This window comes from Theropithecus gelada, chromosome 18 (genome assembly GCF_003255815.1).
Source record: "Theropithecus gelada isolate Dixy chromosome 18, Tgel_1.0, whole genome shotgun sequence".
Lineage (NCBI taxonomy): Eukaryota > Metazoa > Chordata > Mammalia > Primates > Cercopithecidae > Theropithecus > Theropithecus gelada.
In genome coordinates, this window is record NC_037686.1 from 4,302,547 (window position 1) to 4,329,603 (window position 27,057).

Consider the following 27,057-nt stretch of genomic DNA (forward strand, 5'->3'; position numbering starts at 1 on the left):
TTTCTCCCTTCTGTATCTTTATCTTCACAGTTTCAGCTAATAGTTTAAAATATAGCATACTACACAAAAAAGATAAACGTCAAATATGAAGTCTGATGCTGTATTTTTCATATGGGAAATATCACTTAATGGTACTGAATTCTACTTTTGTTTTAAAATTATATAAAAGACACTTGAATCTAAATAACACATTTTGTACTGGTACTAGGGAAATCCTCCTTAATGTTTTCATTGTGTGTGATATGTTAAACTAAAGATGTCATCTATTACTTTCTAAAATTTATAAATAAAGCCTACCAAAAAAATAAATACAACTGACCTTGAACCACCTAATTTTGAACTGCACAGATCCACTTACACAGGAATTTTCTTCTGCCTCTCTCCATCCCTGAGACAGCAAGATCAACCCCTCCTCTTCCTCAGTCTACTCAGTGTGAAGACGATAAGGATGAAGATCTTTATAATGATACACTTCCATTTAATGAACAGTAAATATATTTTCTATTCTTTATGGTTTTCTTAACATTTTTTTCTCTAGCTTAAAGAGTACAGTATATAATAATATAACATATGTCATCTAAGACTTAGTAAAGAAAAAAATAACAGAGTACACAAAAGATGTGTTAATTGTTTATGTTATTGGTAAGGCTTTGGTCAACAGCAGGCTATTAGTAGTTAAGTACTTGGGGAGTCAAAAGATACACAGATTTGACTGTGTAAGGGGGGGAAGGATGGGGTTAGCGCCCCTAGTCCCCACATGGTTCAAGGGTCAGTTGTGTTTTAAATCCATCAAAATTTTGTTTGGTGACAACATGTAACTTTTCAAATGGAAGAATAAGTGTTATGAAACAGTCTTACAGAGAGTTACAATATCCCAACTAAAGTCCAATAGTAGAAAAAAATGTAAGGGGGAAAGTGTATATAACCCAATTTTAGACATATGAATTAGGTTACATTTATTCAATACCTAAATTTTTATCTTCCTAAGTAACATTTTCTCCTTTATTTTATTCTAAATAAAATAAAAATCCATCTGATCTAATGACAAAGGTTCTCATGTAAAGATTATCTTGAAACTTTATTCCTTAAAAATACTAATATTCTTCAAATTTATCAAAATCTATTTTTCGAACAACTATCAGAAATATACTCTCATTGGAAAACAAAACCCGAGTAACGTAATTTAAAAATGACTAGCAAAGAAACTTTTAATATGCGAGAAGAGTTCAATCTTAAATGGCTGTCCAAAGGCACATAAGCACCTTCTTCTCAGCTAAGCGACTTAGTAATAGCTTGAGAATATCACTTAGGATGCTTCGGGGGGGAAAAAAATAGGTTCTGAATCTCCCAAAGAAACCAGTGTAGCTTAAAATGAAAAAGCACATGATTTCGTAATCACTGCAAGAAAGAGCATCTTCAAAGTTTAAAAATGTCATGAGTGTTTAAGAACAATTTTTAATTCACACAACAGCAGTGGCAAAATACACAAAAGGAGACCTGGCTACCAAAAGCGTATACTACACGATTTTCTAAAGCTATGTTAGTATAGAATGTTTCAAAAATCTTGAGTATTTTCAGTTTCTGGAGTCAAGATCATTTCTGAACTGACCATTAAAATGACTAGAAAGATATAGGCAGAATATAAACTATGTACATAAACTCAGAATGGAATACTTTCTCTGAGGCTAAAACATTTTTAAGAACAGTTCATTATTAATATTTCATGCAATGACTAAAACTACAGTAAATACATACATTCAAGTTTATATTAGTTTCAAAAATCGGTTAGTTCAGGGCTAAAACACAAGCTAGTAATTTATTAGATAGCAATAATAAGAATCTCATCTGCTATGAATAACTGGGATTGGTTGATTTCAAGTATCAATTTCTGGTATGTAGGAATTTGGGAAACAAAAATTCTATGAAAAGCACTGAGGCAGTTTAGCCTCAATTTGTGTGTGTGTGTGTGTGTGTGTGTGAGAGAGAGAGATGCATGTTTCTAATTCATTTCTGAATCTGAAGTGCCTAAACTTCTTTGGGGTGTGACCTTATGTTCATAAAAGCTCAATAACTTTTTCTCAAATCTGCATATTCTATTGCTTATCACTGAGTAAATTTTAATCATTTGAGTGCTCTCCCCAAAATTAATTTCTTGATGAAGAAATTCACAATAAACATTTAAAGAGTAAAGAATAAAGAAAACTGTTGTCATCTCTGGTTAGAAACCACACTTGGCATGACAGATGAATTTCTGCCCCAAAATGATAAATCTGAAACAGTGAAATACAAATATTTCTCAATAAACTGGGATGTCAAGAGGAGTGGTGTACAAGAAACAAAAATCAGAATTAAAGAATGAACAAGATTTTACCAGAGAACAGCAAATTATTCTACCTGTGTCTGAATCTCGTTCTTCATTTCTTGATGGGCTAATGGTAAAAGGAAGTTTACGTTTCATGGATGATTTCTCTTTCATCTCCTTGCTCACATCACTGCGTTCAATTTTTGGAGTTTTGCTGTAGGATGCAATCTTGTCTTTACTCTATTAAAAAGTCAAATAGAGTAAAGTTATATCAACATTAGCTAAGCAATACAGTATAGAAACCCCTCCTTACTGGGGAAAAACATACACAAAAAGAGAGACAGTGTTACATATCACTGTATTCAATATACTCAAGACTCAGCTTCAACAACTATATTTTTTCCTAACCTGTTTCATATTTCCCTACTCTTATTTAATAACATAATTTTATATTTATTTTTAAATATTTTACGTTCAGGGGTACCTGTGCAGGTCTGTTATATGAGTAAATTGCATGTCACTGGGGTTTGGGGTAAAGATTACTTCAATACCCAGGTAATAAGCATAGTACCTGATAGGCAGTTTTTTGATCCTCTCTCTCCTCCCACCCTCAAGTAAGCCCCAGTGTCTGCTGTTCCCTTCATGCCCATGTATACACAATGTTTAGCTTCCACTTATGAGATCACGTGGTATTTGGTTTTCTATTCCTGCATTAGTTTGCTTAGGATTATGGCCTCCAGCTCCATCCATGTTGCTGTGCAAAAAAACACGATCTCATTCTTTCTAATGGCTGCATAGTGTTCCATGGTGTGCATATACCACATTTTCTTTATCCAGTCTACTGCTGATGTGCATTTAGGTTAATTCCATGTATTTGCAACTGTGAGTAGTCCTGCAATGAACATACGCATGTACGTGTCTTTGTAATAGGACAATTTATATTTTTTTGGGTAAACAAAAATGGGCTTGCTGGGTTGAATGGTACTTCTAACAACAATTTTAAAACAACAGTAAAACAAAATATCTTGCATAGAACCACTATATCTAGATGTAGCGCCAATGAATATGTAAATTTTAAAAAGCAATTCTGAATTGAATCAAACTGATGGTATTTTATTTAAAAAATAAAGTTGGCTGGGCATACTGGCTCATGCCTGTAATCCTAGCACTTTGGGAGGCCAAGGTGGGGGTATCACCTGAGGTCAGGAATTCGAGACCAGCCTGGTCAACATCGTGAAATCCTGTCTCTACTAAAAATACAAAAAAGTAGCCAGGTGTGGTGGCAGGTGCCTGTAATCCCAACTACTCAGGAGACTGAGGCAGGAGGATAGCTTGAATCTGGGAGGCAGGGGCTTCAGTGACCTGAGATCATACCACTGCACTCCAGCCTGGGCAATGAGAGCAAAACTCTGTCTCAATAAATAAATAAATAAATAAATAAATAATCTGTATCAGCAGTTCTCAAAAGGCTTCTTGACTAGCAGTATCAGCATCACCTAGAAACTTACTAGAAATGCAAAATCTCAGACCTACTGAATCAGAATCTCTGGGGCTAGGGCCTAATGATCTGTTTTTAATAGTCCTGCCACATGATTTTGATGCATAGTAAAGTTTGAGAACCACTATTATTTATCAATAAAGAAGAAAATATGTAAGGGTCACAGGAACCAAAGAATAATCTATCCAGGTCAGTAGATTATAACCCTATTTCTTAAATCAGAAAACCAGAAATGGATTTATAATTCAATTCAGAAAAAGAATGACATACCAAATAAAAATACTGTGTACTTGCCCAGTTAGGTGAAGTGACCTATAGGTAATATGAAGTTCACTCCTATAATCAAACATCCAAATTGATATGGCACATCTAAAACCAGAGCATGACGACTCCTTTGTGAGAAATGTGCTTCATACTGATAACTAAGCCACACTGCCTTAGCAGGAGATCTTAAAAGAACATTCCCAAGCTATGGTAATAAGTGATATTTATCATGATTGCAGAAATTCTCAAAAGCAAATGAAAAGTAGATTCAGACTATAAAAGATACCAGTTTTCAATCCAAGATGAAAAATAAAGGAGAGATAAGGAGGAAAAAGGGGCATGACAAATTAATGTCATTTTTTTAAAAAACCAAAAGATGACTCTAAAAGAGCAAATGAATAAACAAACCTTTGGTGAAATCTAATAATGAAAATCAGAGAAAAGATTAAAAAAAACAACAACACTGAGATTGAGCCTGAATACAACTATAGAGGGAATATTAAAAAGTTATGCAAGAATGCTGTTGGCTGGGCATGGTGGTTCATGCCTGTAACCCCAGCACTTTAGGAGGCCGAGGTGGGCGGACCACTTGAGCCCAGGAGTTTGAGACCGGCCTGGGCCACATAGGGAGACCTTGACCTTGTCTCCATAAAAAATTTAAAAGTTACCCAGGCATGGTGGCATGCGCCTGTGTTCCCAGCTACTTGGGAGGCTGAGGCAGGAGGATTGCTTGAGCTGGGAGGAGTGAGGCTGTAGTGAGCCATGTCCTCACCACTGTGCTTCAGGCTGGACAACAGAGTGAGATCCTGTATCCAAAAAAAAAAAAAAAAAAAAAAAAAAGCTGTATTTAGTTTTATACTATTAAAAAACTTACAGACTGTAAAAATTCGGTAATTTCCTTGGAATATATGGATTACTAAAAATGAGCTCATGAGAGGATGACAGGAAGGGAAAACCAGAATAGACCAATTACCACAGAAAACAGTAAATCAGGCTGGGTGCAGTGGCTCACATCTGTAATCCCAATGCTCTGGGAGACTGAGGTGGATGGATCACTTGAGGACAGGAGTTTGAAACCAGCCTGTGCAACGTAGTGAGACCTCATCGCCATAAAAATTTTTTAAAAACTAGCTGGGCACAGTGGCACACAACTGTAGTCCCAGCTACTCAGGAGGCTGAGACAGAAGGCTGCAGTGACCTATAATCACGCCACTGCAATCCACGCTGGGTGACAGAGCAAGACCCTGTCTCTAAAAAAAAAAAAAAAGGAAAAAAAGATAAATCCATAGTGAAACATGTTTAAAAAGGCACCTACTCCAGAAGATTTTACAACAGAGTTTTAACCAAATAAACAAAACTTCAAGAAACAAGTATTTTCCATTTCTTATAAATACCAGAGCACAGAAAGATTAGAAGTTACCCAATTCATTTTAGAAGTCTAAAATAAAACTGACACCAAAAACAGTACAAGATACAAAATTACAGACAAAAATCAACTTATGAACATAAATGCAAAAGTCCTTAACAGACTATCAAGCCAAATTCAGTATCTCAGAATATATTATAATCAAGCAGGGCTCATCTAGAGAATGCAAGGATAGTTCACGGATAGAAAACCTCTTAATTCACTGTATCAAAACATTAAAGAAAACCGGATGATGGCAAGAACAAAGTGACAATAATAATAACAATAAATTCTACATTCATTCTTGATCAATTTCCAAGCTTTCAAGCAAAATCCTCGAGTTGTTTTTTCACTTCTGCCAATGAAATGGAGCTTCAAAGACAAGGTGTTTTGCTTATAAGGTTGTTCAAAATGTAGGTTTTATTATATGGTGAGACCAACAAATCAGGATATTACTGCTATGGAAAAGATTGTTACTCACAGTTCCACGGGGTGGGGGGCATGCCATGCCACATCATGCCACTCCAGACCACACAGGGAAGCACCAGGGTGGTTGGTCAAGAGGTAAAAGAAGAAAGATGAAATGTGAGCAAGAGCCTTTATTGTAGTTTCCACAGGAAAGAAAGTGTGAAGCAGGGTAAGCAGGCTTGGGATTGGCTACCTTGAATAATTTCAGTAGGCTCTGGGGTATAGAAGCTGTTTCTCTAATTGATACCTGGTTCTGGGGTGATCAGGACAGATGGCTAGTGGCCCAGAATGTGAGAGCCCAACAAAGTTGGGAATTTGGATGTGGGGTCTAGATAGGTCAGTCTGCGAATGAAAGATGTGCTCACAGTGAGTTTATTATCTCTAGGAACTGGCTAGGCCTGGGAGGTATAGTATCTCAATGGTCAGCAATGCCTGAGAAGTCAAAGCATCAGAAATACAGAAAATAAAAAGACACAGCTAATACACAGGTTAACCAACAAAACTCCAGTAACTTGCCTTAGAAAATGAATCATTGTTATGAATAAAAGATTTAAGAATCACTTAAAAATCCGTTCTCCCTTGCAGCTATACAGGATACAGGTCTGTGCTACAAAATGAGTTTAAAAAAAAACCTATGTGATATCATATTGAAAGAAAACAGCATAGGAATATATGGAATATGTTCTCCCGTGCAATACGGTGATAAGTGTAACTATTCATAACTGCTAACTACTTGTTATGTCCTCTATAAAACTGTCCTTCAAGGCGTATTTGAACAAAGGGTTTCTGTGAGATTCTTAACACTTTAACTTTCAAAAGAAATATTTTTGATAGTCGTGAAATTTCTGTATTACCGAAGAATAGAAATACTCTATCGAATTCAAGAGACTCTCATTAGCACATACGAGGCCCATAACTCTGTTAGGTTTATTATCTTAAAACATTTCTGGAGTCTTTTCATTTAACATTATTGTCCCAATAACTGGCAACAACCATCATACATAATAATGAAAGCATCAATGGTAAGAATTATCTTCTATTAATTCTATTAAATGATGTACTGATAGCCTTTGTCATCTCAGTAAGATAGAAAAAAATGGTAAAAAATGTATCCAGAAAACAAGAATATATATACACACATGCACATATATAATCAGAAAAGTCAGGAACAACATCAAGGCATACCTTGGAGATATGGCAGATTCAGTTCCAGACCACCATGATAAAGCAATTATAATGATAAAACAAGTCACACAAATTTTTTGGTTTCCCAGTACAAAAATTATGTTTACACTATGATGTAGTCTAGTAAGTGTGCAATACTATTATGCCTAAAATATATATATACCTATTTTAATTTTAAAGTACTAAATATACTGAAATATGCTAAGGAGAGCATGGGCCATCAGCAAGTTGTAATCTTTTTGCTGGTGGAGGGTCTTGCCTCAGGTTGATGGCTGTTCGTTGATCAGGACAGTGGTGTTTGATGGTTGGGGTGGCTATTACAATTTCTTAAGACAACAATGAAGTTTGCCATGTGAATTGACTTTCTCTCACAAGAGATCTCTCTGTAACATGCAATGTTGTTGACAGCTTTTACCCATGGAACTTCTTTCCAAATTGGAGTCAATCTTCTTTAACTCTGCTGCTGTTTTATCAACTAAGCTTATGCAATATACTAAATCCTTTGCTGTCATTTCAACAATCTTTATAGCATCTTCACCAAGGGTAGATTCCATCTCAAGAAATACTTTATTTCCTCATCCACAAGAAAGATGAGCGATTTTTTCTCTTCTGCCAATGAAATGGAGCTTCAAAGACAAGTGTTTTGTTTATAAAGTTGTTTTAAAACTAGGTTTCAAGTTTGATTATGAGATTTCAGCAATTCAGTCACATCTTCAGGCTCCACTTGACTCTCATTCTCTTGCTTTTTCCAATCCCATCCACAGTTAGTTCCTCCACTAAAGTCTTGGACCCCTCAGTCATCCATGAGTGTTAGAATCAACTTTTCCAAACTCTGGTTAATATTGGTATTTTGACTTCGTCTCATGAACCACGAATGTTTTTAATGGTATCTAAAATGGTGAATCCTTTCAAGATGGTTTTCAATTTACTTTGCATAAATCCATCAGAGGAATCACTCTCTATGGCAGCTACAGCCTTACAAAGCATATTTCTTTAATAAGGCTTGTTTGAAAAGTTAAAATTATTCCTTGACCTATGGGCTGCAGAATGGATTGCATGCCAGCAACCATGAAAACATTATTCTCCTTGTATGTCTCTGTCAGAACTCTTGGGTGACAGCTCATTGACATGTTGTCAATAAGCAGTAATATTTGAAAATAATCCTTTTTTCTTAGTAGGTATCAACAGTAGGCTTAAGCTATTCAGAAAACCACGCTGTGAACAGATATGCTGTCATCAGGCAGTGTTTTTCCATTTATAAGCTACAGGCAGAGTAGATTTCACATAATTCTTATGGGTCTTGGCGTTTTTGCAATGGAAAATGAGCACTGGCTTTAACTTAACAGTCGTCAGCTGCATTTGTCCCTAACAAGACAGTCAGCCTGTCCTCTGAAGCTTTGAAGCCAGGGATTGAATTCTCCTCTCTAGCTTTCAAAGTCCTAGCTGGTATCTTTTTCCAATAGAAGGCGATTTCATCTATACTGAAATCTGTAGTGTAGCCATCTTCATCGAAGATCACAGCTAGATCTTCTGGATAACTTTGCTGTAACTTCCACATTAGCACTTGGTGCTTCACCTTGCACTTCTATGTTATAGAGACAGCTTCTTTCCTTAAACCAAACCTCATGAACCAACTTACGCTAGCTTCAGACTTTTCTTCTGCAGCTTCCAAACCTCTCTCAGGCTTCACAGAATTGAAGAGAGGGCCTTGCTCTGGATTGAACTTTGGTTTAAGGGAATATTGTAGCTGGTTTGATCTTCTATCCAGACCACTCCAAACTTCCTCCGTATCAGCAATAAGACCGTTTTGCTTTCTTATGGTGTGTTCACTTTAACAGCAGTTTTAATGTTCTTCAAGAACTTTTCCTGTGCAAAAGCTCTCTCAGCTTTTGACATACCTTCCTAAGCTTAATCATTCAGAGCTTTCAACTTAAAATGAGAGACATTCCACTCTTCTTTTTCACTTGAACACTTAGAGACCATTGAAATACAATTTCAAAATTGCTGTTTCAGGGAACAGGAAGGCCCAAGCAGGGGCGGAGTTGGGAGAACAGCCAGTAAGTGTAGTAGAACACATACAGTATTAAGCTTGCCATCTTTTCTGCATATAGCTTGTGGTGCCCACAAAACAATTACAATAGTAACAAAGATCACTAATAATCATAATGATAATGAAAAAGTTGGAAATAAGAGAATTATCAAGATGTGACACAGAAACAAGTGAGTACGTGCTGTTGGAAAAATGTTGCCAATGAACTTGCTCAAAACAGGGTTGTAAAAAGCACAATTATCTGCAAAGCACAATAAAGTGAAGGGCAATAAAATGAGGTACGCCTGTAAACCAAAATGTTAACAGCTATCTGTCAGTGGTGCCATTACAGTTGTGCTGGGACATAATTCTCTATGTCTCTCTTGCATTTTTGCACATCTTGCAAGCAGAAACACTAACTTCCTTCGTCCTGGACTATCTTTTCATGGGTATTTGTATGATAAATAGCCTAGAAAGAGAGACATAGTGTCTCCCTCTAAAGCAAAGGACATACCTCTTTGCTGTCCAGTGTAATAATGTCTCCTTCTAGGGAAAAGTTCAGGCAGACTTACTGCCCATCATAAAAGATTTGGGGTTTCTACCCTGTAATACAACCCACTGCATATGCAGTTGTCATCTGCCCATCACTGCATCCCCCTTGTGAGAAGCGAAGCTCAGGGAACAGGCACACACACTGATACTCCGGCTACTGCTATTGCTGAGTAGCAAATATTCCCTCATCACTGACCTAGCAACTGTGTCTTCTGCCAGCATCCATGAAGCTAATTAGCTTACAAGTAGGGTAAAATCTCAGAACCTTCACAGTTGTTGACAAGGTAATTGGTAATTTCTATTTTCATTATTCTTAAATGTATTTTCTAATTCTTCACAACGAACATGTATTATAATACTTGGATAATAAAAAAAAATTATCAATAGTCACTTGGAAAGGAAATAATGAATGTCTGAACTACACTGATGACGAAAAGATACGAAAGAACTATTCAGATGGTTAAAACAATTAACATCCCCTCTCACATTTTATGAATTTAACCAGGTTTTAGATTATCTTAACAGATTTTATAAAAGATCTGTTTTGCAAATTATAAATACTGATTTATAGCTAAAAGAGTAGTAGAGAAATTTCTAAACTAAACTAGAATCAATGGGAGGAAAAGAACACAGATGAGCAGTGAAAGGTGTGAATATTCTTGCCAAAATCCTAACTATTTTAGTATTTAATGAGAGGACTTTACATAAAAATTAAATTGCTATAAAATACAATTATTTAAGTTATGCTCTACTTAAATGAATTTAAGGAGTGAAATTTTGGTTTAGGTTATTTTATTAATTTAGGACCTCATAACAGCAACAGTCTGTCATATTGAACTGTAAACGGGGTGTCTACTTACCTAAGAGAACTGTTCAAAAAAATCAGAAAGGAATAGAGACAGACAGGCTCCTGCTCTGCTGCCCAGGCTGGAATGCAGTGGCACAAGCATAGCTCATTGTAGCTTAAAGTAATCCTTCCACTTCAGTCTACCCAGTAGCTAGGAATACAGTTGTATATCACCACATTCAGCTAATTTTTTTTTTTTTTTTTGGTAGAGATGGGGGTCTTGCCCAGGCTGGTCTTGAACTCCTGGCCTCAGGCAATTCTCCTGCCTTGGTCTCCCCAAAGCACACACTACAGGCACGAGCCACCATGCCCAGCCTCATTTCTAAAAATGTTATGGGGGAAAAACAACTTAGCAGAACCCAGAAGCTGGCTTCAACGCCACTCACTATGAAAAGACAATCAAAGAAATACGCAGTGAAAATATACACGTGAATAATGGTCATGCCTTCTACCCCCGACCCCAACTTACTCACTTTGTCTTAAAAACGAGCAGCAACATGGTCTACACCTAGCATCTTTGGAATAAAAACTACAGCCCTTCCTCTCAAGGTAAAATAAGGGGTTAAATATTCACTAAAAAACTGAGGAAAATACTTCTAACAACAGCTTTTGACATCAAATTGCACTGAAATCCCAAAGCATGGCAATTTAAGTACAATGCATGTTGCCTTAGAAGAGCTTCTGATCCTTACCCAAACTAGTGATCTTGAAAAACATACAGTTAAACAGAGACTGAGAATAAATACATCCCTTTATGTAAGCCAAACATTTGTTAACTAGAGGAATGCAATAGTTTGTATTCATTCTTGCCATTTATTTTATAAATCCAATGATTAACAAGTATTGTTAACTAATGAATGTTTTAAATAGAAATACGTTAGTGAAATATTTGGTTTTTGCTATTGTTGTTACACTTTTAAGAAATCACACTTTTTTCCGCACCACTGCACTCCAGCCTGGGCGACGGAGCGAGACTCCGTCTCAAAAAAAAAAAAAACAAAAAAAAAAACAAAAAAAAAAACAAGAAAAGAAAATAAAAGAAACTACAACTTTTAGGAGGGCAATATTCAGGCACTACTTATTTAGTGACAACTTTCAAAAGATACATGAAAAGTACACAGGAACAATTAAAGCTTCACTGAGTTTAGCCTTATAAATTCAAATCCAAAAAGTGGCATCAAGCAGCCCAGATGAATTTCCACAAATGTAACCTTCACTATACCTAAACATGCAGAAATAAAAGTTCTGATGCTTTCTTCAAGTCTAACATTGTATTCTGTCCCCACATCTCCAAGCAAACTACTTTCATCAAGGTCATTTAAAATGCTTCAATGGCCTCGTCTTTCCTATTAAAAACTCTCTGTTGCATTTGGCAATGCAGACTCTCTCCTCCCTTAGCCATTCTCTGTGGAAACTCCCTTGGTTCTCTCTCTGTCCTCCTCTTCCTTTGTCTCTTTATTCCTCCTAAAATATTTGAATTCCTCAGAGTATATCCTCCTCCATTCTTGTGCCACTTTATACACACTTGATACACTCTTTTGCATACTTACTTTCTACAAATCCTTGTATATTTATTTCCAATCTAGACTTGTTTTGAGTTCTTACACTCATATGTAACTGCCTACTAACCACTTCTACTTGGATGTTCCCAGGGCCAACTCAGTTCAGCAAGTACAAAGCAAATTTATTCAAACAACCTGTTCCTTCTCTTGAATTTCCTTTCAGGAAATGGCCCAATCATTAACCTAGTAACGGAAACAAGCATCAGAGTGGACCCAGACAATTTTTTCTCCATGCACAAGTTTAATGCATTCAACAGCTTTTTGATCGGCCAACTTCTCTTCATCCCGAAAGCCACTGTCCACACTGCCTCCTACTTATATTTAATTAAACAGCACTCTGACTGGTCTTTCTATGACCCTTCCCTCCCAAGTCACTGACAACAGAATGAGTTCCAAGTTCCTTCACAAGGCACACAAGGCTATAATGAACTGCTTTTTGTCTAGTGCTAGACTCACCTCCCATCCTCCATAGGCTACATCCCAACAAGTTTTTCATTTGCTGTTTCTTTCACTTATACTACCCTTTACTTTCACTTTCCTTCTGGTCAAATATGTATTCAACCTTGAGAACCCAGATTAAGTACCTATTCTACTGTTAGGCTATCCCTGAACCTGTTAAGTAGCATTCTCTCCTTTTTTCCTCCCATCACTATACACTCAGTAGTTTCATTAATGAGCTTATTACACCAGTATAGCAGTTCTCAAATTATGGTCCCTGAGACCAACTGAGGAGATCTGCAAGGTCAGTATCTTCATAATAACATTAAGATGTTATTTTTTATCTTTCTCATTATCTCAAGAGTATATATTGGGGTGAAACTTCTAAAATTGATCGTGGTTGTGACTGTACAACTCTGTAAATATAAAAACAATTGAATTGTATACTTTAAATGTATGATATGTGAATTATATCTCAATGAAGCTATTTATTAAAAATGGCAAAATCAGCCAGGGCATGGTGGCTCACATTTGTAATCCCAACACTTTGGGAGGCTGAGACAGGTGGATCACTTGAGGCCAGGAATTTGAGACTAGACTGGATGACATGATGAAACCCTATCTCTGGGCATGGTGGTGTGCACCTGTGGTCTCGGCTACTCAGGAGGCTGAGGTGGAAGGATTGCTTGAGCCTGGGAGGTCAAGGCTGCAGTGAGCTGAGATCATGCCACTGCACTCCAGCCTGGGCAACAGAGCAAAACTCTGCCTCAAAAAGGAAAAAAAAATGGCAATATCAAGATATTCCTACCTAGATCAAAAAAAGACTGACAGAATTCATGGCTGAAGACTTGCCTTATAGTAAGTACTAAGGAAAATTCTTATACCAGATAGTAACTTACATCTATAGGAAGAAACTAAGAATCAGTAAATTTATGGGGAAACCCGAAACTTCATAAACACAGATTTCTCTTGTTTCTTTAAAAGATACATTTTGTATCAAACAATTATAACATTCTTTTGTTGGGTTAATAACATATCCAGATGTAATCGACGTTATATAAATAACACGAAGGAAGAAAATGGAGCTATATTGAAACAAAGCTGCTATATTTTACTGGAATTGTGTCAAGATCAACCTGTAAGTAGACTGTGATCAATTAGGATGTGTATTACAATCTCTAGGATCAACATCTAAAATAATAAATCAAAAAACACAGTTTTAAAAAATCAGAGAAATTAAAATAGTACACTGAAAAATATTTAAAACCAAAAATGGCAACATAAAAGAGGTAACAAAAAACACATGGAATACATAATAATGAGCAAAATTGCACGTATAAATTATCATCAGATATAAGTCATATCAATAATTACATTAAATGTAAGTGGACTAAATACTGTAATCAAGAAGAGTTTGCCAGTGCAATCGGGGGAAAAAAGTGGAGGAATAAAGGTAATCAAGCAAAACAAGAAATATCCAGACTGGAAAAGAAGTAAAATTATCTTTATTCACAGATAATATGATGCCATACGTAGAAAGTCCTAAGGAATTACAAATTGTTAGAACTAATAATTGAGTAAGATCACAGGATACAAAGATAACTACATCAAAAATAATTATATTTCTGTACTAGCAATAAAGAACCCAAAATAAAACTATCCATAATAGCACTGAGAGAATAAAATACTCACAAATAATTTACCAATAGAATGCAACACTTTTACACTGAAAACTACAAAGCACTACTGAGACAAACTGAAGATCTAAGTAAATGAAAAGATATTCCATGTTCAGGGATTGGAAGACAATATTAAGATGGCAATACGACTCAAAGTGATCTACAGATGCAATGAAAAAATTCAATAAAATTCCTTCAAAATCCCAGCAGGTATTTCTAGAAACTGACAAGCTGATCCTAAATTTTATATGAAATCATGAAGGACTCAAAACAATTTTGAAAAGAATAGTTTGAAAACTTATACTTGATTTTGAAAGCAGATTTGGGGTTGCCTGGAGGATTTGGGGTTGCAGTGGAGACTGACTACAAATAGGCAACACAGATCTTTCCAGAATGACGGCAAAGTTCTAAAACTTTATTGTGATGATGGTTGCACAATTTCATTAGCTAAAAATGTCTGGGAACACCTCAGACATCTTTCCATAAGAAAATGGCTTTAAAAAAGACTTAAAAAAGCAAACAGAAAAAAAATTCAAAGACAATGTATAAAACCAGAGATAAGGAGAGACTAGGAATAGTGAGACCAGTTAGGAGACAAATTGCAGGAGTCCAAATGAAGGTTCTGAGGGTCTAAATTACATAAGAATGAAAAAGGATAGATATAAAAAGACAGAATTACATGTCATTGACAATGACTAATAATAAAAATTTTTCCCTCTCTCAATCATTATTTCTTAATTGCACCATCTTAGTAATTGTGTTTTACTTAGTAGTTAGTTGTGTGTTCACCTTAGGGAATGATAAACAATCACTTCCCCAGGAATCCAATTTATTTCTAAAGAGCATAAATGGTTTGGGTTTACCCAGCATCCATATTGGTTTTTATCTTATAAGAAATTACTAAAAATACTTAATTGGGAGTCTTTTTCCCAGTTCAAAAAGTCAACAAATCTTTAGTATAATCACATACCTTTCTTCCATATGGTTTCTCTACCATATTGCTGTCACTGTCAGAATTTTCACTCTGAACTGGTTTTGTAAACCCAGATTTGGGCATTTTATAGCTGTTCAGCTAGCTGCTTCTTTTGTCAGTCTTCTCATCCTGATCTGTAAAGAATGGATAGGTAAGGGTTATTTGAATACATATACAATAGAACCTACTTGAAGTTTATGAACCAAAGTTAGTTCAATTTGTTTTCTCTGTGTCTCTGTAAGATACCTTATTTTCTCAGAGAGGCTATCCTAAGCTAAAATAAGTTTTCGCTTTATTTTAGCTTCTGGTTCTCTTAGTCAAGTCCACTCAGCTTGTCACCGAAAAGAAAGGAGAATTACTTTCATAAATATCTTCCCATATTCTCTAGACAAGTAACATCTCCAGCTTTGGGTATCCAGAAGCAGTGAAAGTGGAAGTCGTGACAAAACGTTTCTCTTTTCAGTAGGAATCCATAATGGGAGCTCCTAATCGATGACCTTGGAGTTTTGTGTTGGTTTGGAAGTCATTTCTGAAGACCCAATCAAGAACCTGCTAGGTTTAATCAGTAATTTTACAACAACTAATTCCCTACATTAAATCCTTCCCGTTTAAAATCCCTAGAGCAGTTTATTTTCTTTACTGAACATCCTCAGCCATTTAGTCACTTTATCAAACTATTCACTAATATACTTCTATTGTACTGCAATCACCACTGTATACATTATTTTATTTCCAATTCATTCAGCCTTCTCTTTCCTATTCTACAAGCTTAATAGGTCAAAGATTCTCCCAAGAGCTTATGATTATGGCAAGTTGATGACTGAATGATGCAGAAAAAATTCCAAGGGGTTTTTTACATGTTAAAGAGGAACCTATGAGGCTACAACTATGTTGCTGTCAGATAATCTATTACCTACATGTGGCAATTTAAAATTAATTAAAACGAAATTAAACTACCCACTGTACTATACAGCATAGATATACATTTATGTAATCACAGAAAGGTCTACTGCACAGCACTGGGCTAGATTGAGGCTGTTGGCCAAGGGGACTATTTACTTCGGCTACAACAACAAGCAGAATGACTGACAAGATTACTTTGAACTCTTTCATGCTATAAATCTCCTACAGATGGATATCATAGATATAAGTCAGCTGTCATTCTAGTATCTACGTAAATTATTAAAACTCAAGACACCTTGAACAGAATATTAGTAAAATCTGCTGTCCTGTTAGTGTTTTAAAATTTCTTTCGTTTTGACAGAAACAAAACCAAAACTCCCTTAAATAAATTGAGCTAATTTGTAAACTATCAAAACCATATTAATCTGGCAATAATTAAATTAGACTACATTACAATACAAAAATCTACTAAAGAAAAATTGTTCAGATCTTTCATTTTATAGAGAAGGAAACAAACTTGAAGAAATTAAGAAACATTTTTAACATTACACTCAAGAAGCAGAACTTACCTTGGGGCCATTCAACTGTTTCATTAACATAAACAATCATTTAAACATAGCACTGTCCTCAAAGCTAGCCATTGGTAAAGCGTATGGAGTTAAAGTTATGAGCCACATGAAAACAAAAAGACTGGCTCAAAAGCAAAACTGAGCTTTTGCTTTTGATAGAAACATCAGCCTAAGTGAGACTGTGAAGATGAAACGATGTCTCCTTTGTAGATGAAGCAAAGCAAGTTATTAGTGAACTAAAGGAGCGCCAAATATTTTTTGAGAACATTCTACAGGGCAATATTATTATACTAAATAGATTCTATGTAAAGAAAAGCTTATATTATTTCTCAATAACTACTTAGAAAAATGCCACCAGTAACAATAAAAATCACAACTGGATTCCAAATATATTCCTTCAATCAACAAACATTAAGCATTTAATATTGAGTTAGCTTCTGGGTCCAAGATGTATACTGTAATCCCTAAAGCAATCACTATATAATAACTACACAAAAAGTAATACAAATCACACTAGGTAAGTTAAAATGGAATACTGAAAAAATACAAATAATCCAATGGAAGGCAGGAAAAGAAAAATTGAGCAACGAAGAACAGAAAGAACAAAATTATAAAATGATATAGATCTAACCCCAAATACGAATAATTATATAAAACACAAATGGCTTAAACACACCAAAAGACAGAGAATGTCAGATAGTGGGGAAAAAATCAACAAGAAGTTCGCTTCAAATATAATAATAGGTAGGTTAAAATAAAAGAATGGAAAAAGAACCCATGGAAGTACTTGAGTTTCCAAGTGCTTAGAAAGAAAGCAAGCTTGAGTGGCTATATTAACAACATCAACAAAACAGACTTCAGAACGAAGAGGGACATTATATATGACATATTGATAAAAGGGTCAATACACTAAGACAACATACCAATCCTACATATGTACGCAACCAACAACAGAGCTTCAAAATACATGAAAACAAAAACTGCCAACTGATAGACAAAACAGATAAATTCATAACTATAGCTGGAGGCTTCAACTATTATACTTTTTATTGACAGAACATCAGCAAGGATTATATAAGAACAGAAAAACACCATTAATCAGTTGGTTCTAATTGATATTTACAGAAATATCTGCTCAACAACAGAATACTCTTTCAAGGGCACACAGGACATTCCCCAAGATAGGCCACATTCTGTATCATAAAACAAACTTCAACAAATTTAATTAAAACCATACAAAGTTTGCTCGTAGACAACAAAGAAGTTAAACCAGGCCAAGTATGGGAGCTCACACCTGTAATCCCAGCACTTTGGGAGGCCAAGGTGGGCAGATAGCTTGAGCCCAAAAGTTCAAGACCAGCCTGAGGACAACATGGCAAAACTCCACCTCTACTAAAAATAAAAAAATTAGCTGGGCATGGTGGTCCGTGCAGGTGGTCCCAGCTACGTGGGAGGAGTGCTTGAGCCCAGGAGGTTGAGGCTGCAGTGAGCCATGATCACGCCACTGCACTCCAGTCTGGGTGACAGAATGAGGCCCTGCCCCTGTCCCCGTAAAAAAAACCAATCTTTATAATTTACTGTATTAATTCAAACCACAAAAATATATGACCATCTCAACAGATAAGAGAAAATGTATTAGATAACATTCAATACCCATTAATAACAAACAACTCTCAGCAAACCAGAATTAGAAGGGAACCTGAATGCTTTCTCTTCTAAGATCAACAATGAGGCATGGATGTTGAGTTCGCTTTTACCATTCCTATTCAACATTGCACTTACTGGCGGTCCTATATAGTTCAATAAGGCAACAAAAAAAAGGCATACAGCTTGGAAAGTGGTAAAATGGCCTTATTTCCAGATACCATGATAATCTATGTAGACAAAGATATCTACAAAGAAGCTATTAGAACTAATACATGCGTATAGGAAGGACATAGAATACATGATCAATATATAAAAATTAATTTATTTCTACATATTAGAAATAAGCAATTAGAAATTAAAATTAAAAATACAACCTACAACAGCACCAGAAATACTAAATTCTTAGGGATAATATAACAAAATATGTGTAAGAATACATGGTGAATATGTGAAAAACTTTTTCTACATACTAGCAATTAGAAATTAAAATTAAAAACATAACCTATGATAGCATCAAAAACACAATTCTCAGGAATATAGCAAAATGTATATAATAAGACTGTACAATGATAAATACAAAACACTTCGGAAAGAAGTGAAAAAAGATCTAAATACATAGAGAGATATGCCATGCTCATGAATCAGAAGACTCGATGTTGTTAAAATGTCAGTCTCTCCAAATTGCTCTATAAATTCAAGGCAATCCTAGTCAAATTTCCAGGATCCTTTTTTTTTCTTTTTGGAAACTGACAAATTGTTTCTATAATGTATATGAAAATGTTAAGAACCTAGAAAAGTCCAAATAATGTTGGGAAAAAATTAATTGGTAGACTCACATCACCTGACTTCCATAGTTACTAACAAAGATACAGTAAGCAAGACAGTATTTACTAAAGACAGACTTATAGATTAATGGAACAGAATGGAAAGTCCAGAAACAGATCTACACATATACATCCAATCCAACAGATTTTCAACAAATCTGTCAACGTAATTCACTGGGAAAAGGATACATTCCTTTCAATAATGGTCTTGGAAAAACTATATATCCAAATGCAAAAAAAAAAAAGAGAGAGAACCTTGACCCTTACCTCACTCCACAGAGAAAAATTACCTCAAAATGCATCATAAACCTAAATTTGCCACGCACAGTGGCTCAGGCCTGTAATCCCAGCACTTTGGGAGGCCGAGGCAAGCGGATCACGAGGTCAGGAGATCGAGACTGTCCTGGCTAACATGGTGAAACCCTGTCTCTACTAAAAAATACAAAAAATTAGCCGGGCGTGGTTGCAGGTGCCTGTAGTCCCAGCTACTGGGGAGGCTGAGGCAGGAGAATGGCCTGAACTCGGGAGGCAGAGCTTGCAGCGGGCGGAGATCGCATCACTGCTCTCCAGATTGGGGGACAGAGTGAGACTCCATCTCAAAAAAAAAAAAAAAAAAAAAAAAAAAACCAACACTAAATTTATGAGCTAAAACTACACCACTTCTAGCAGAAAAAAGAATATTTTAGTGGCCTTGGATTAGACAAAGATTTCTTAAATAGGCAATGAAAAGCAGAAATTACGAAAGCAAAAAATGGATAAATTACACATCATAAAAACTTCTGCTCTTTAAATGATCCCGTTAAGGCATTAAGAAAATGAAAAGCCAGCCATACTGGGAGAAAATACTTGCAAATCACATCTTTATAAAGGACTTATATCCAGATTATATAATTCTAAAGGAATTATATCTGGAACATATAAATAACTCTTATGAATCAATAAGATAACCCAATTTAAAAGTGAGTAAATGATTTTTTAACAGTTCAGCAAAGAACATATAGTGAATGGCAAATAAGCACAGGAAAAGATGTGCAACCTCACTAGTCACCAGGAAAATTAATGAGATGTTCTCACTCATATGTGAGAGCTAAAAAAAGTTGATCTCATGAAGGTAGAGAGAATGACAGATACCAAAGGCTAGGAAGGGTATCTGTGGACGGTGGGGGATGATGAGAGGTTAATTAAAGGGTAGAAACATAAACAGAAGAAATAAGTTCTAACGTTTGACATCACAGTATGTGACTATAATTAACAACAATAGGTTATATATTTCAAAATAGCTAGTAGACAGGACTTGAAATGTTCCCAACGCAGAAATGACAAATAGTGATGAATATCCTAAATAATCTGACTTGATCATTACATGTTCTATGCATAGAATAAAACATCAGATGTACCCCCATAAATATGTACAAATATTATGGGTCAATTAAATGATTAAATTTTTAAAATAATAAAAATGAGATGTCACCCACCGGAATGGTTAAAATTAAAGACTAAGAAGACCAAATGTTGGTGAGAAACTGGAACTCTCAAATGTGGCTGGAGGGTGAGAGGGGACGGGCAAGATGTATAGCGGTACGGCCACTTGCTAAATGAAAATACTTGGTGGTATCTTCATGTGGCTAAGAAGAGTTCTTCATATTCCTCCAATCTTTGTGTAACAATCTTGGTGGCTATTACACAGATTGCACTTCAATTTCCATGCCCTAAGGGCTGCACAGAGGTATTAATACTTGTTCAGGGCTACTTTCCTGTTTAAGCCAACCAGCTGCAAGCTCTACTGTAGACTTTGTTATCCAATGGCTAAATGATGCAGTTTACAGATTCTATTCTGCCTTTGAAGATGTTTCTTCCCTTAAAATTAGTATGTTCTTGCTCCTTACAGACCAGTCTATGTATTGAACAGCAACTGACTGGCAGGATTATCGAACAGCAACTGACTTTCAGGATTAACATTCTCTAAATGTATGCTATTAGACCGTTTTCCACTCTAATTTACAGCAGTAAAATATACCTTCTTCTAAAACAAAATAACCCAGTATTCTTTTGGTGGTTTTTTTCAAATGGCATTACTACTTGGGATCACTCAAGGGATACTAAAAATACATTGTTCAATATCACTGCTATTTCTAAATAATTTTGTTTATAATGAAGGCAAAACATTCTAGTTGCTATTCTGAGGTACCAAGATATACATACATCAAAAACTCTAGTGTAAACTAAACATCATTTGGGTGAAGAAGATGTACAGATGCCTTTTTTTTCCCCAAGTATATGCACCTTAAGAACTGAGTTTGGGCTGGGCACAGAGGCTCACACCTGTAATCCCAGCACTGTGGTAGGCTGAGACAGACAGACTGCTTGAGCTCAGGAGTTTGAGAGCAGTCTGGGCAACATGGTGAAACCTCGTCTCTAGAAAAAATTTAAAAATTAGCTGGCCATGGTGGTATGTCCCTGTAGTCCCAGCTACTGGGGAGTCTGAGGTGGGAGGACTCCTTGAGCCTGGGAGGCAGAGGTTGCAGTAAGGTAAGGTTGCACCACTGCAGTCTGGCCCGGGCAACAGTGCTACTCCAACCTGGGTGACAGAGCCAGACCCAGTCTCAAAAAAACAGAACGGTATTTGTCTGTTTTCTAATTCAGTCAAAACTATAACCAAAACTAAAATTTTCTATCATTCAAAGATATTAGGCAAACAGAAATGTTCACCTAGCTGTGACTCCTCATAGATAATCAATATCATTATCATAGCAATGTCACCAAACTAATGCTAAGTTATAATAACAAGACTAGCAGAATCAAAACACACAACTCAAGACAACAGCAATGATACACAGATAAACATCCTTCTTGAAAGCTGAGGTAAGTGCAATACAAGAAGTCTTGTTTGACAAACTTCTTACTACAATAACTAAATTGACTCTTCAGGAAACAAATAGTTCTTTTTTGTTCATGAATTGTCCTTCATCCTAAGGCTAACAATTTGGAGAAAATTTTATCTTAGCAGAGAGTACAAAATCACCTATAGGATGAGGTTGAACTTTGTCAAAAAGAGGTTTTGGCTGGGTGTGGTGGCTCACGCCTGTAATTCTAACACTTTGGGAGGCCAAGGCAGACAGATTGCCTGAGCTCAGGAGTTCAAGACCAGCCTGGGCAACATGGTGAAACCCCATCTCTACTAAAATACAAAAAATTAGCTGGGTATGCTGGCATGCGCCTACAGTCCCAGCTACTCAGGAGGCTAAGGCTTAAGAACTGCTTAAACCAGCAAGGCAGAAGTTGCAGTGAGCCGAGATAGTGCCACTGCACTCCAGCCTGGGTGACAGAGCGAGACTGTCTCAAAAAAAAAAAAACAAAAAAACAAAAAACAGAGGAGGCTTTGAAAAGCTGATCAAGTGATCAAGAAGGACAGAAGCCTTGGGACCATTTCTGTGGAGGAAAAACTACTGAACACTGACAAAAGGAGGGAGAAATGGAGGAAAATCCAGTAACAGAGAAAGACAACTCAGACTATTTACAAGATAGGACTGAGAGAAAAAAACACCTCTAGTTGCCAATGTGGCCTAGAGGACTACAGGGAACAGAAATAATAGAATTTGCAAATCTATATGCTACAGACATGGAGACTGCACATGTATAACACAAGTGAGTATCTACAGAAGTGTTCCAACTACAGAAAGTCTATTTTGAGATCACTTTATAGTCCTGCAGCATTTAGTGAGTTCTCTCAGAATCAATGCTTTAAATGCTTTGGTCATATAAAAACTTAGCCAAGAGTGGTGATGCACGCCTGTATTCCCAGCTACTTCAGAGACTTAGGCAGGAGTTGCTTGAACCTGGGTGGTGGAGGCTGCAGTGAGTCGAGATCACACCACTGCACTCTAGTCTGGGCAACAGAGCAAGACTCTGTCTCAGGAATGAACAAATTAAATAAATAAATAAATAAATAAATAAATAAATAAATAAATAAATGTATGTTTTGGTCTGTTTGCTCTAGTCACTATCTTCCAACTTAAGCTTGACTTGAAAATTCTTCATAGCAGTTTCACAAAGCACTGGGATTATTCCTCAGCTTCCACCTGTAAGACAAGAAGGGGGCAGGAGGGGCCAAGATGGCCAATTAGAAACAGCTGCAGTCCCTGGCGCTCTCAGAGAAGAATGACAACAGCAAGTGAATTCAGCATCTTCAACTGAAATGTCTAGGTTCTCACACCGGGACTGACTAGGAGGACGGCATGACCCACAGATAACAAAAAAAAAAGCAGGGTGGGGCAATGGCCCACCCAGGAGCACTGGGGAGCCAAAGGAACCGCACCCCCAGCCAAGGGAAGTGGTGAGTGATTGTGTAACCCCACCCAGGAAACCATACTTCTCCTACGGATCTTTGCACCCATGGATCAGGAAATCCCCTCATGAACCCAGGCCACCAGGGCCTTAGGTTCAATATACAGAGCTGTACGGAGTCTTGGCAGAGCAGTTGCTCAGGCTTACACAGAAACCCGGGAGTTTTACAGACTCCAGCCTTGAGAATCCCAGCAAGGTGAGAAATCTACCCATAAACTCCCCTAGGAAGGGGGCTGAATCCTGGGAACCAAGCAGTGTCGTTCTGCGGGCCTCACTTCCGTGGCACCTCAACCCACTGGCTTGGAATTCTAACCAGCCAGTGCAACAGGCTAGAGACTGCCTAAAATGGATGAGTTCCCAGGGGGAGGGGCGGCTGCCATTTCTGCAGTTCAGTTGACCCAGCTGTTCTAGCCTGCTCCCAAAAATCCAGGTGGTCTTGATGAGGAGAAGTCCCTCACAGGGCAGCACAGTTGCTGTGCCAGACCATGGCCAGACTGCTTTTTTAAGTGGGACCCCAACCCATCCCTCCTCACTGGGTGGGGCCTCCTGCAGGAACTTCAGCAACTCCAGCCAGGGTTAAAGGAACAGTACTCTCATCTCTCCCTGGGACAAGCCCCTAGGGGGAGGAGTGGCCAATGTCTCTGCGGTTCAGTTGACTCAGCCTTTCTAGGCTGGCTGGCTCTGGAGAGTCCAGGCAGTCTGGGCAAGGAACGCTTACTCCCAGTGCAGCACACCTGATCTCAACCAAAAAGCAGCCAGACTGCTTCTTTAAGCAGGTCCCTGATCTGTCCCTCCTGATTGGGTGAGACCTCCTAACAGGGATCTCCAGACACCTCCTACAGCAGTGTCCAGGCTGGCAACAGGTCAGTACTGCCCCCCATCCCCCCCAACCCCCCACCAGGATGGAGCTCCCAGGGGAAGGAGCAGGCTGCCATCTCAGCTGTTTCATAGCCTTCACTGGTGATATACCTACAGGTAAGGGAAAGACCAAGGCAACTAGGGTCCGGAGCGATCCCCCAGCAAACTATAGCAGCCCTATGGAAAAGTGGACTGACTGTTAAAAGAAAAACAGAAAACAACAACAGCATCAACAAAAAAGACACCACAAAAACCCCATTTAAAGGTCAGCAACTGGCCGGGCGTGGTGGCTCATGCCTGTAATCTCAGCACTTTGGGAGGACAAGGAGGGCAGATCACCTGAGATCAGAAGTTCAAGACCGGCCTGGCCAACATGGTGAAACCCCGTCTCTACTAAAAATACAAAAATTAGCCGGGCATGGTGGCAGGTGCCTGCAATCCCAGCTACTCCGGAGGCTGAGGCATGAGAATGGCTTGAACCCGGGAGGCAGAGGTTGCAGTGAGCCAAGATTGTGCCACTGCACTCCAGCCTGGGCGACAGAGCTAAACTCAATCTCAAAAAAAAAAAAAAAAAAAAAAATCAGCAACCTCAGCTGGGCAGAGTGGCTCACGCCTGTAATCCCAGCACTTTGGGAGACTGAGACGGGCAGATCACGAGGTCACGAGTTTGAGACCAGCCTGGCCAACATGGTGAAGCACCATCTCTAAAGATACAAAAAATTAGCTGGGCATGGTGGCGCGTGTGCCTGTAATCCCAGCAACTCAGGAGGCTGAGGCAAGAGAATTGCTTGAACCCAGGAGGCGGAGGTTGCAGTAAGCCGAGATCGTGCCACTGCACTCTAGCCTGGGCAACAGGGCGACACTCTGTCTCAAAAAAAAAAAAAAAAAATCAGCAGCCTCAAAAATCAAAGGTAGATAAGTCCACAAAGTTGGGAAATAATGCAAAAAAAAGCTAAAAACTCAAAAAGCCAGAGTGCCTCTTCTCTAAATGACCGCAACACCTCTTCAGCAAGGGCACAGAACTGGGTTGAGGCTGAGATGGTTGAACTGATAGAAGTAGGCTTCAGAAGGTGGGTGAAAATGAACTTGGCTGAGCTAAAGGAGCATGTTGCAACCCAATGCAAGGAAGCTAAGAATCATGATACAATGGAGGAGCTTCTAAATGGTATAGCCAGTTTAGAGAGGAGCATAACTGACCTGATGGAGTTGAGAAACACAACACAAGAAATTCACAATGCAACCACAAGTATCAATAGCAGAATAGACCAGGCACAGGAAAGAATCTCAGAGCTTGAAGAGTGTCTTTCTGAAATAAGATAGACAAGAATAGAGAAAAAAGAATGAAAAGGAATGAACAAAACCTCGAGAAATATGGGACTATGTAAAAAGACCAAACCTATGACTGATTGGGATACCTGAAAGAGATGAGGAGAACGGAATCAAATTGGAAAACATACTTCAGGGTATCATCCAGGAGAACTTCCCCAACCTAGCAAGAAGGGCCAATATTCCAATTCAGGAAATCCAGATAACCCCAGTAAGAAGATCAATCGCAAGACACATAATCATCAGATTCTCCAAGGTCAAAATGAAAGAAAAAATGTTAAGGGCAGCCAGAGAGAAAAGCCAGGCCACCTACAAAGGGAAACACATCAGACTAACAGCAGACCTCTCAGTGGAAACCCTACTAGCCAAAAAAGATTGGGGACCAATATTCAACTTTTTTTTTTTTTTTTGAGGTGGAGCTTCACTCTTCCTGCCCAGGATAGAGTGCAATGGTGTGATCCCAGCTCACTGCAACCTCTGCCTCCCAGGTTCAAGTGATTCTCCTGCCTCAGCCTCCCAAGTAGCTGGGACTACAGGTGCCCACCACCACACCCGGCTAATTTTTGTATGTTTAGTAGAGATGGGGTTTTGCCATCTTGGCCAGGCTGGTCTTGAACTCCTGACCTCAGGTGATCTACCCACCTCGGCCTCCCAAAGTGCTGAGATTACAAGCGTGAGCCACCGCACCTGGTCTCAACAGTCTTACACAATTTCCAACCCAGAATTTCATATCCAGTCACACTAAGCTTAATAAGCAAAGGAGAAATAAAATTCTTTTCAGACAAGCAAATGCTGAGGATATTCATCACCATCCTGAAGGAGCTCCTGAAGGAAGCACTAAATATGGAAAGGAAAAACTTTCCTATTTGGCAGACATAAAGAAGTCTGCCAAATAACCAGCTAGCATCATGATGACAGGATCAAGTTCACACATACCAATATTCACCTTAAATGTAAACGGGCTAAATGCCTCAATTAAAAGACACAGAATGGCAAAATGTATAGTCAAGACCCATCAGTATGCTGTCTTCAAGAAATCCATTTCACATACAAAGACACACACAGGCTCAAAATAAAGGGATGGTGGAAAACTTACCAAGCAATGGAAAACAGAAAAAAGCAGGGGTCGCAATCCTAGTTTCTGACAAAACAGACTTTAAAACAACAAAGATCAAAAAAAGATGAAGACCATCACATAATGATAAAAAGTTCAATTCAGTAAGAAGAGCTAACTATCCTAAGTACATATGCACCCAATACAGGAGCACGTAGATTCATAAAGCAAGTTCTTAAAGACCTACAAATAGACTTAGATTCACGCATAATAATAGTGGCAGACGTTAACACCCCAATGACAATATCAGACAAATCACAGAGACAGAAA

At 37.7% G+C, this 27,057-nt stretch overlaps 1 protein-coding gene across 3 annotated transcripts in view; it reads right to left on the reverse strand.

Annotated features, from left to right (window-relative positions):
• Positions 1–27,057, reverse strand: part of ANKRD12 (ankyrin repeat domain 12) — a 134,319-nt gene that overhangs the window by 79,809 nt on the left and 27,453 nt on the right. For all 3 annotated transcript variants that reach the window (XM_025364896.1, XM_025364897.1, XM_025364898.1), the window contains exons 2-3: positions 15,200–15,336; positions 2,395–2,542 (exon numbers count right to left, since the gene is read on the reverse strand). In XM_025364896.1, coding sequence (XP_025220681.1) covers positions 2,395–2,542; positions 15,200–15,286 — 235 coding nt within the window. In that variant the 5' untranslated portion in view covers positions 15,287–15,336. The remainder of the gene's footprint in view (positions 1–2,394; positions 2,543–15,199; positions 15,337–27,057) is intronic.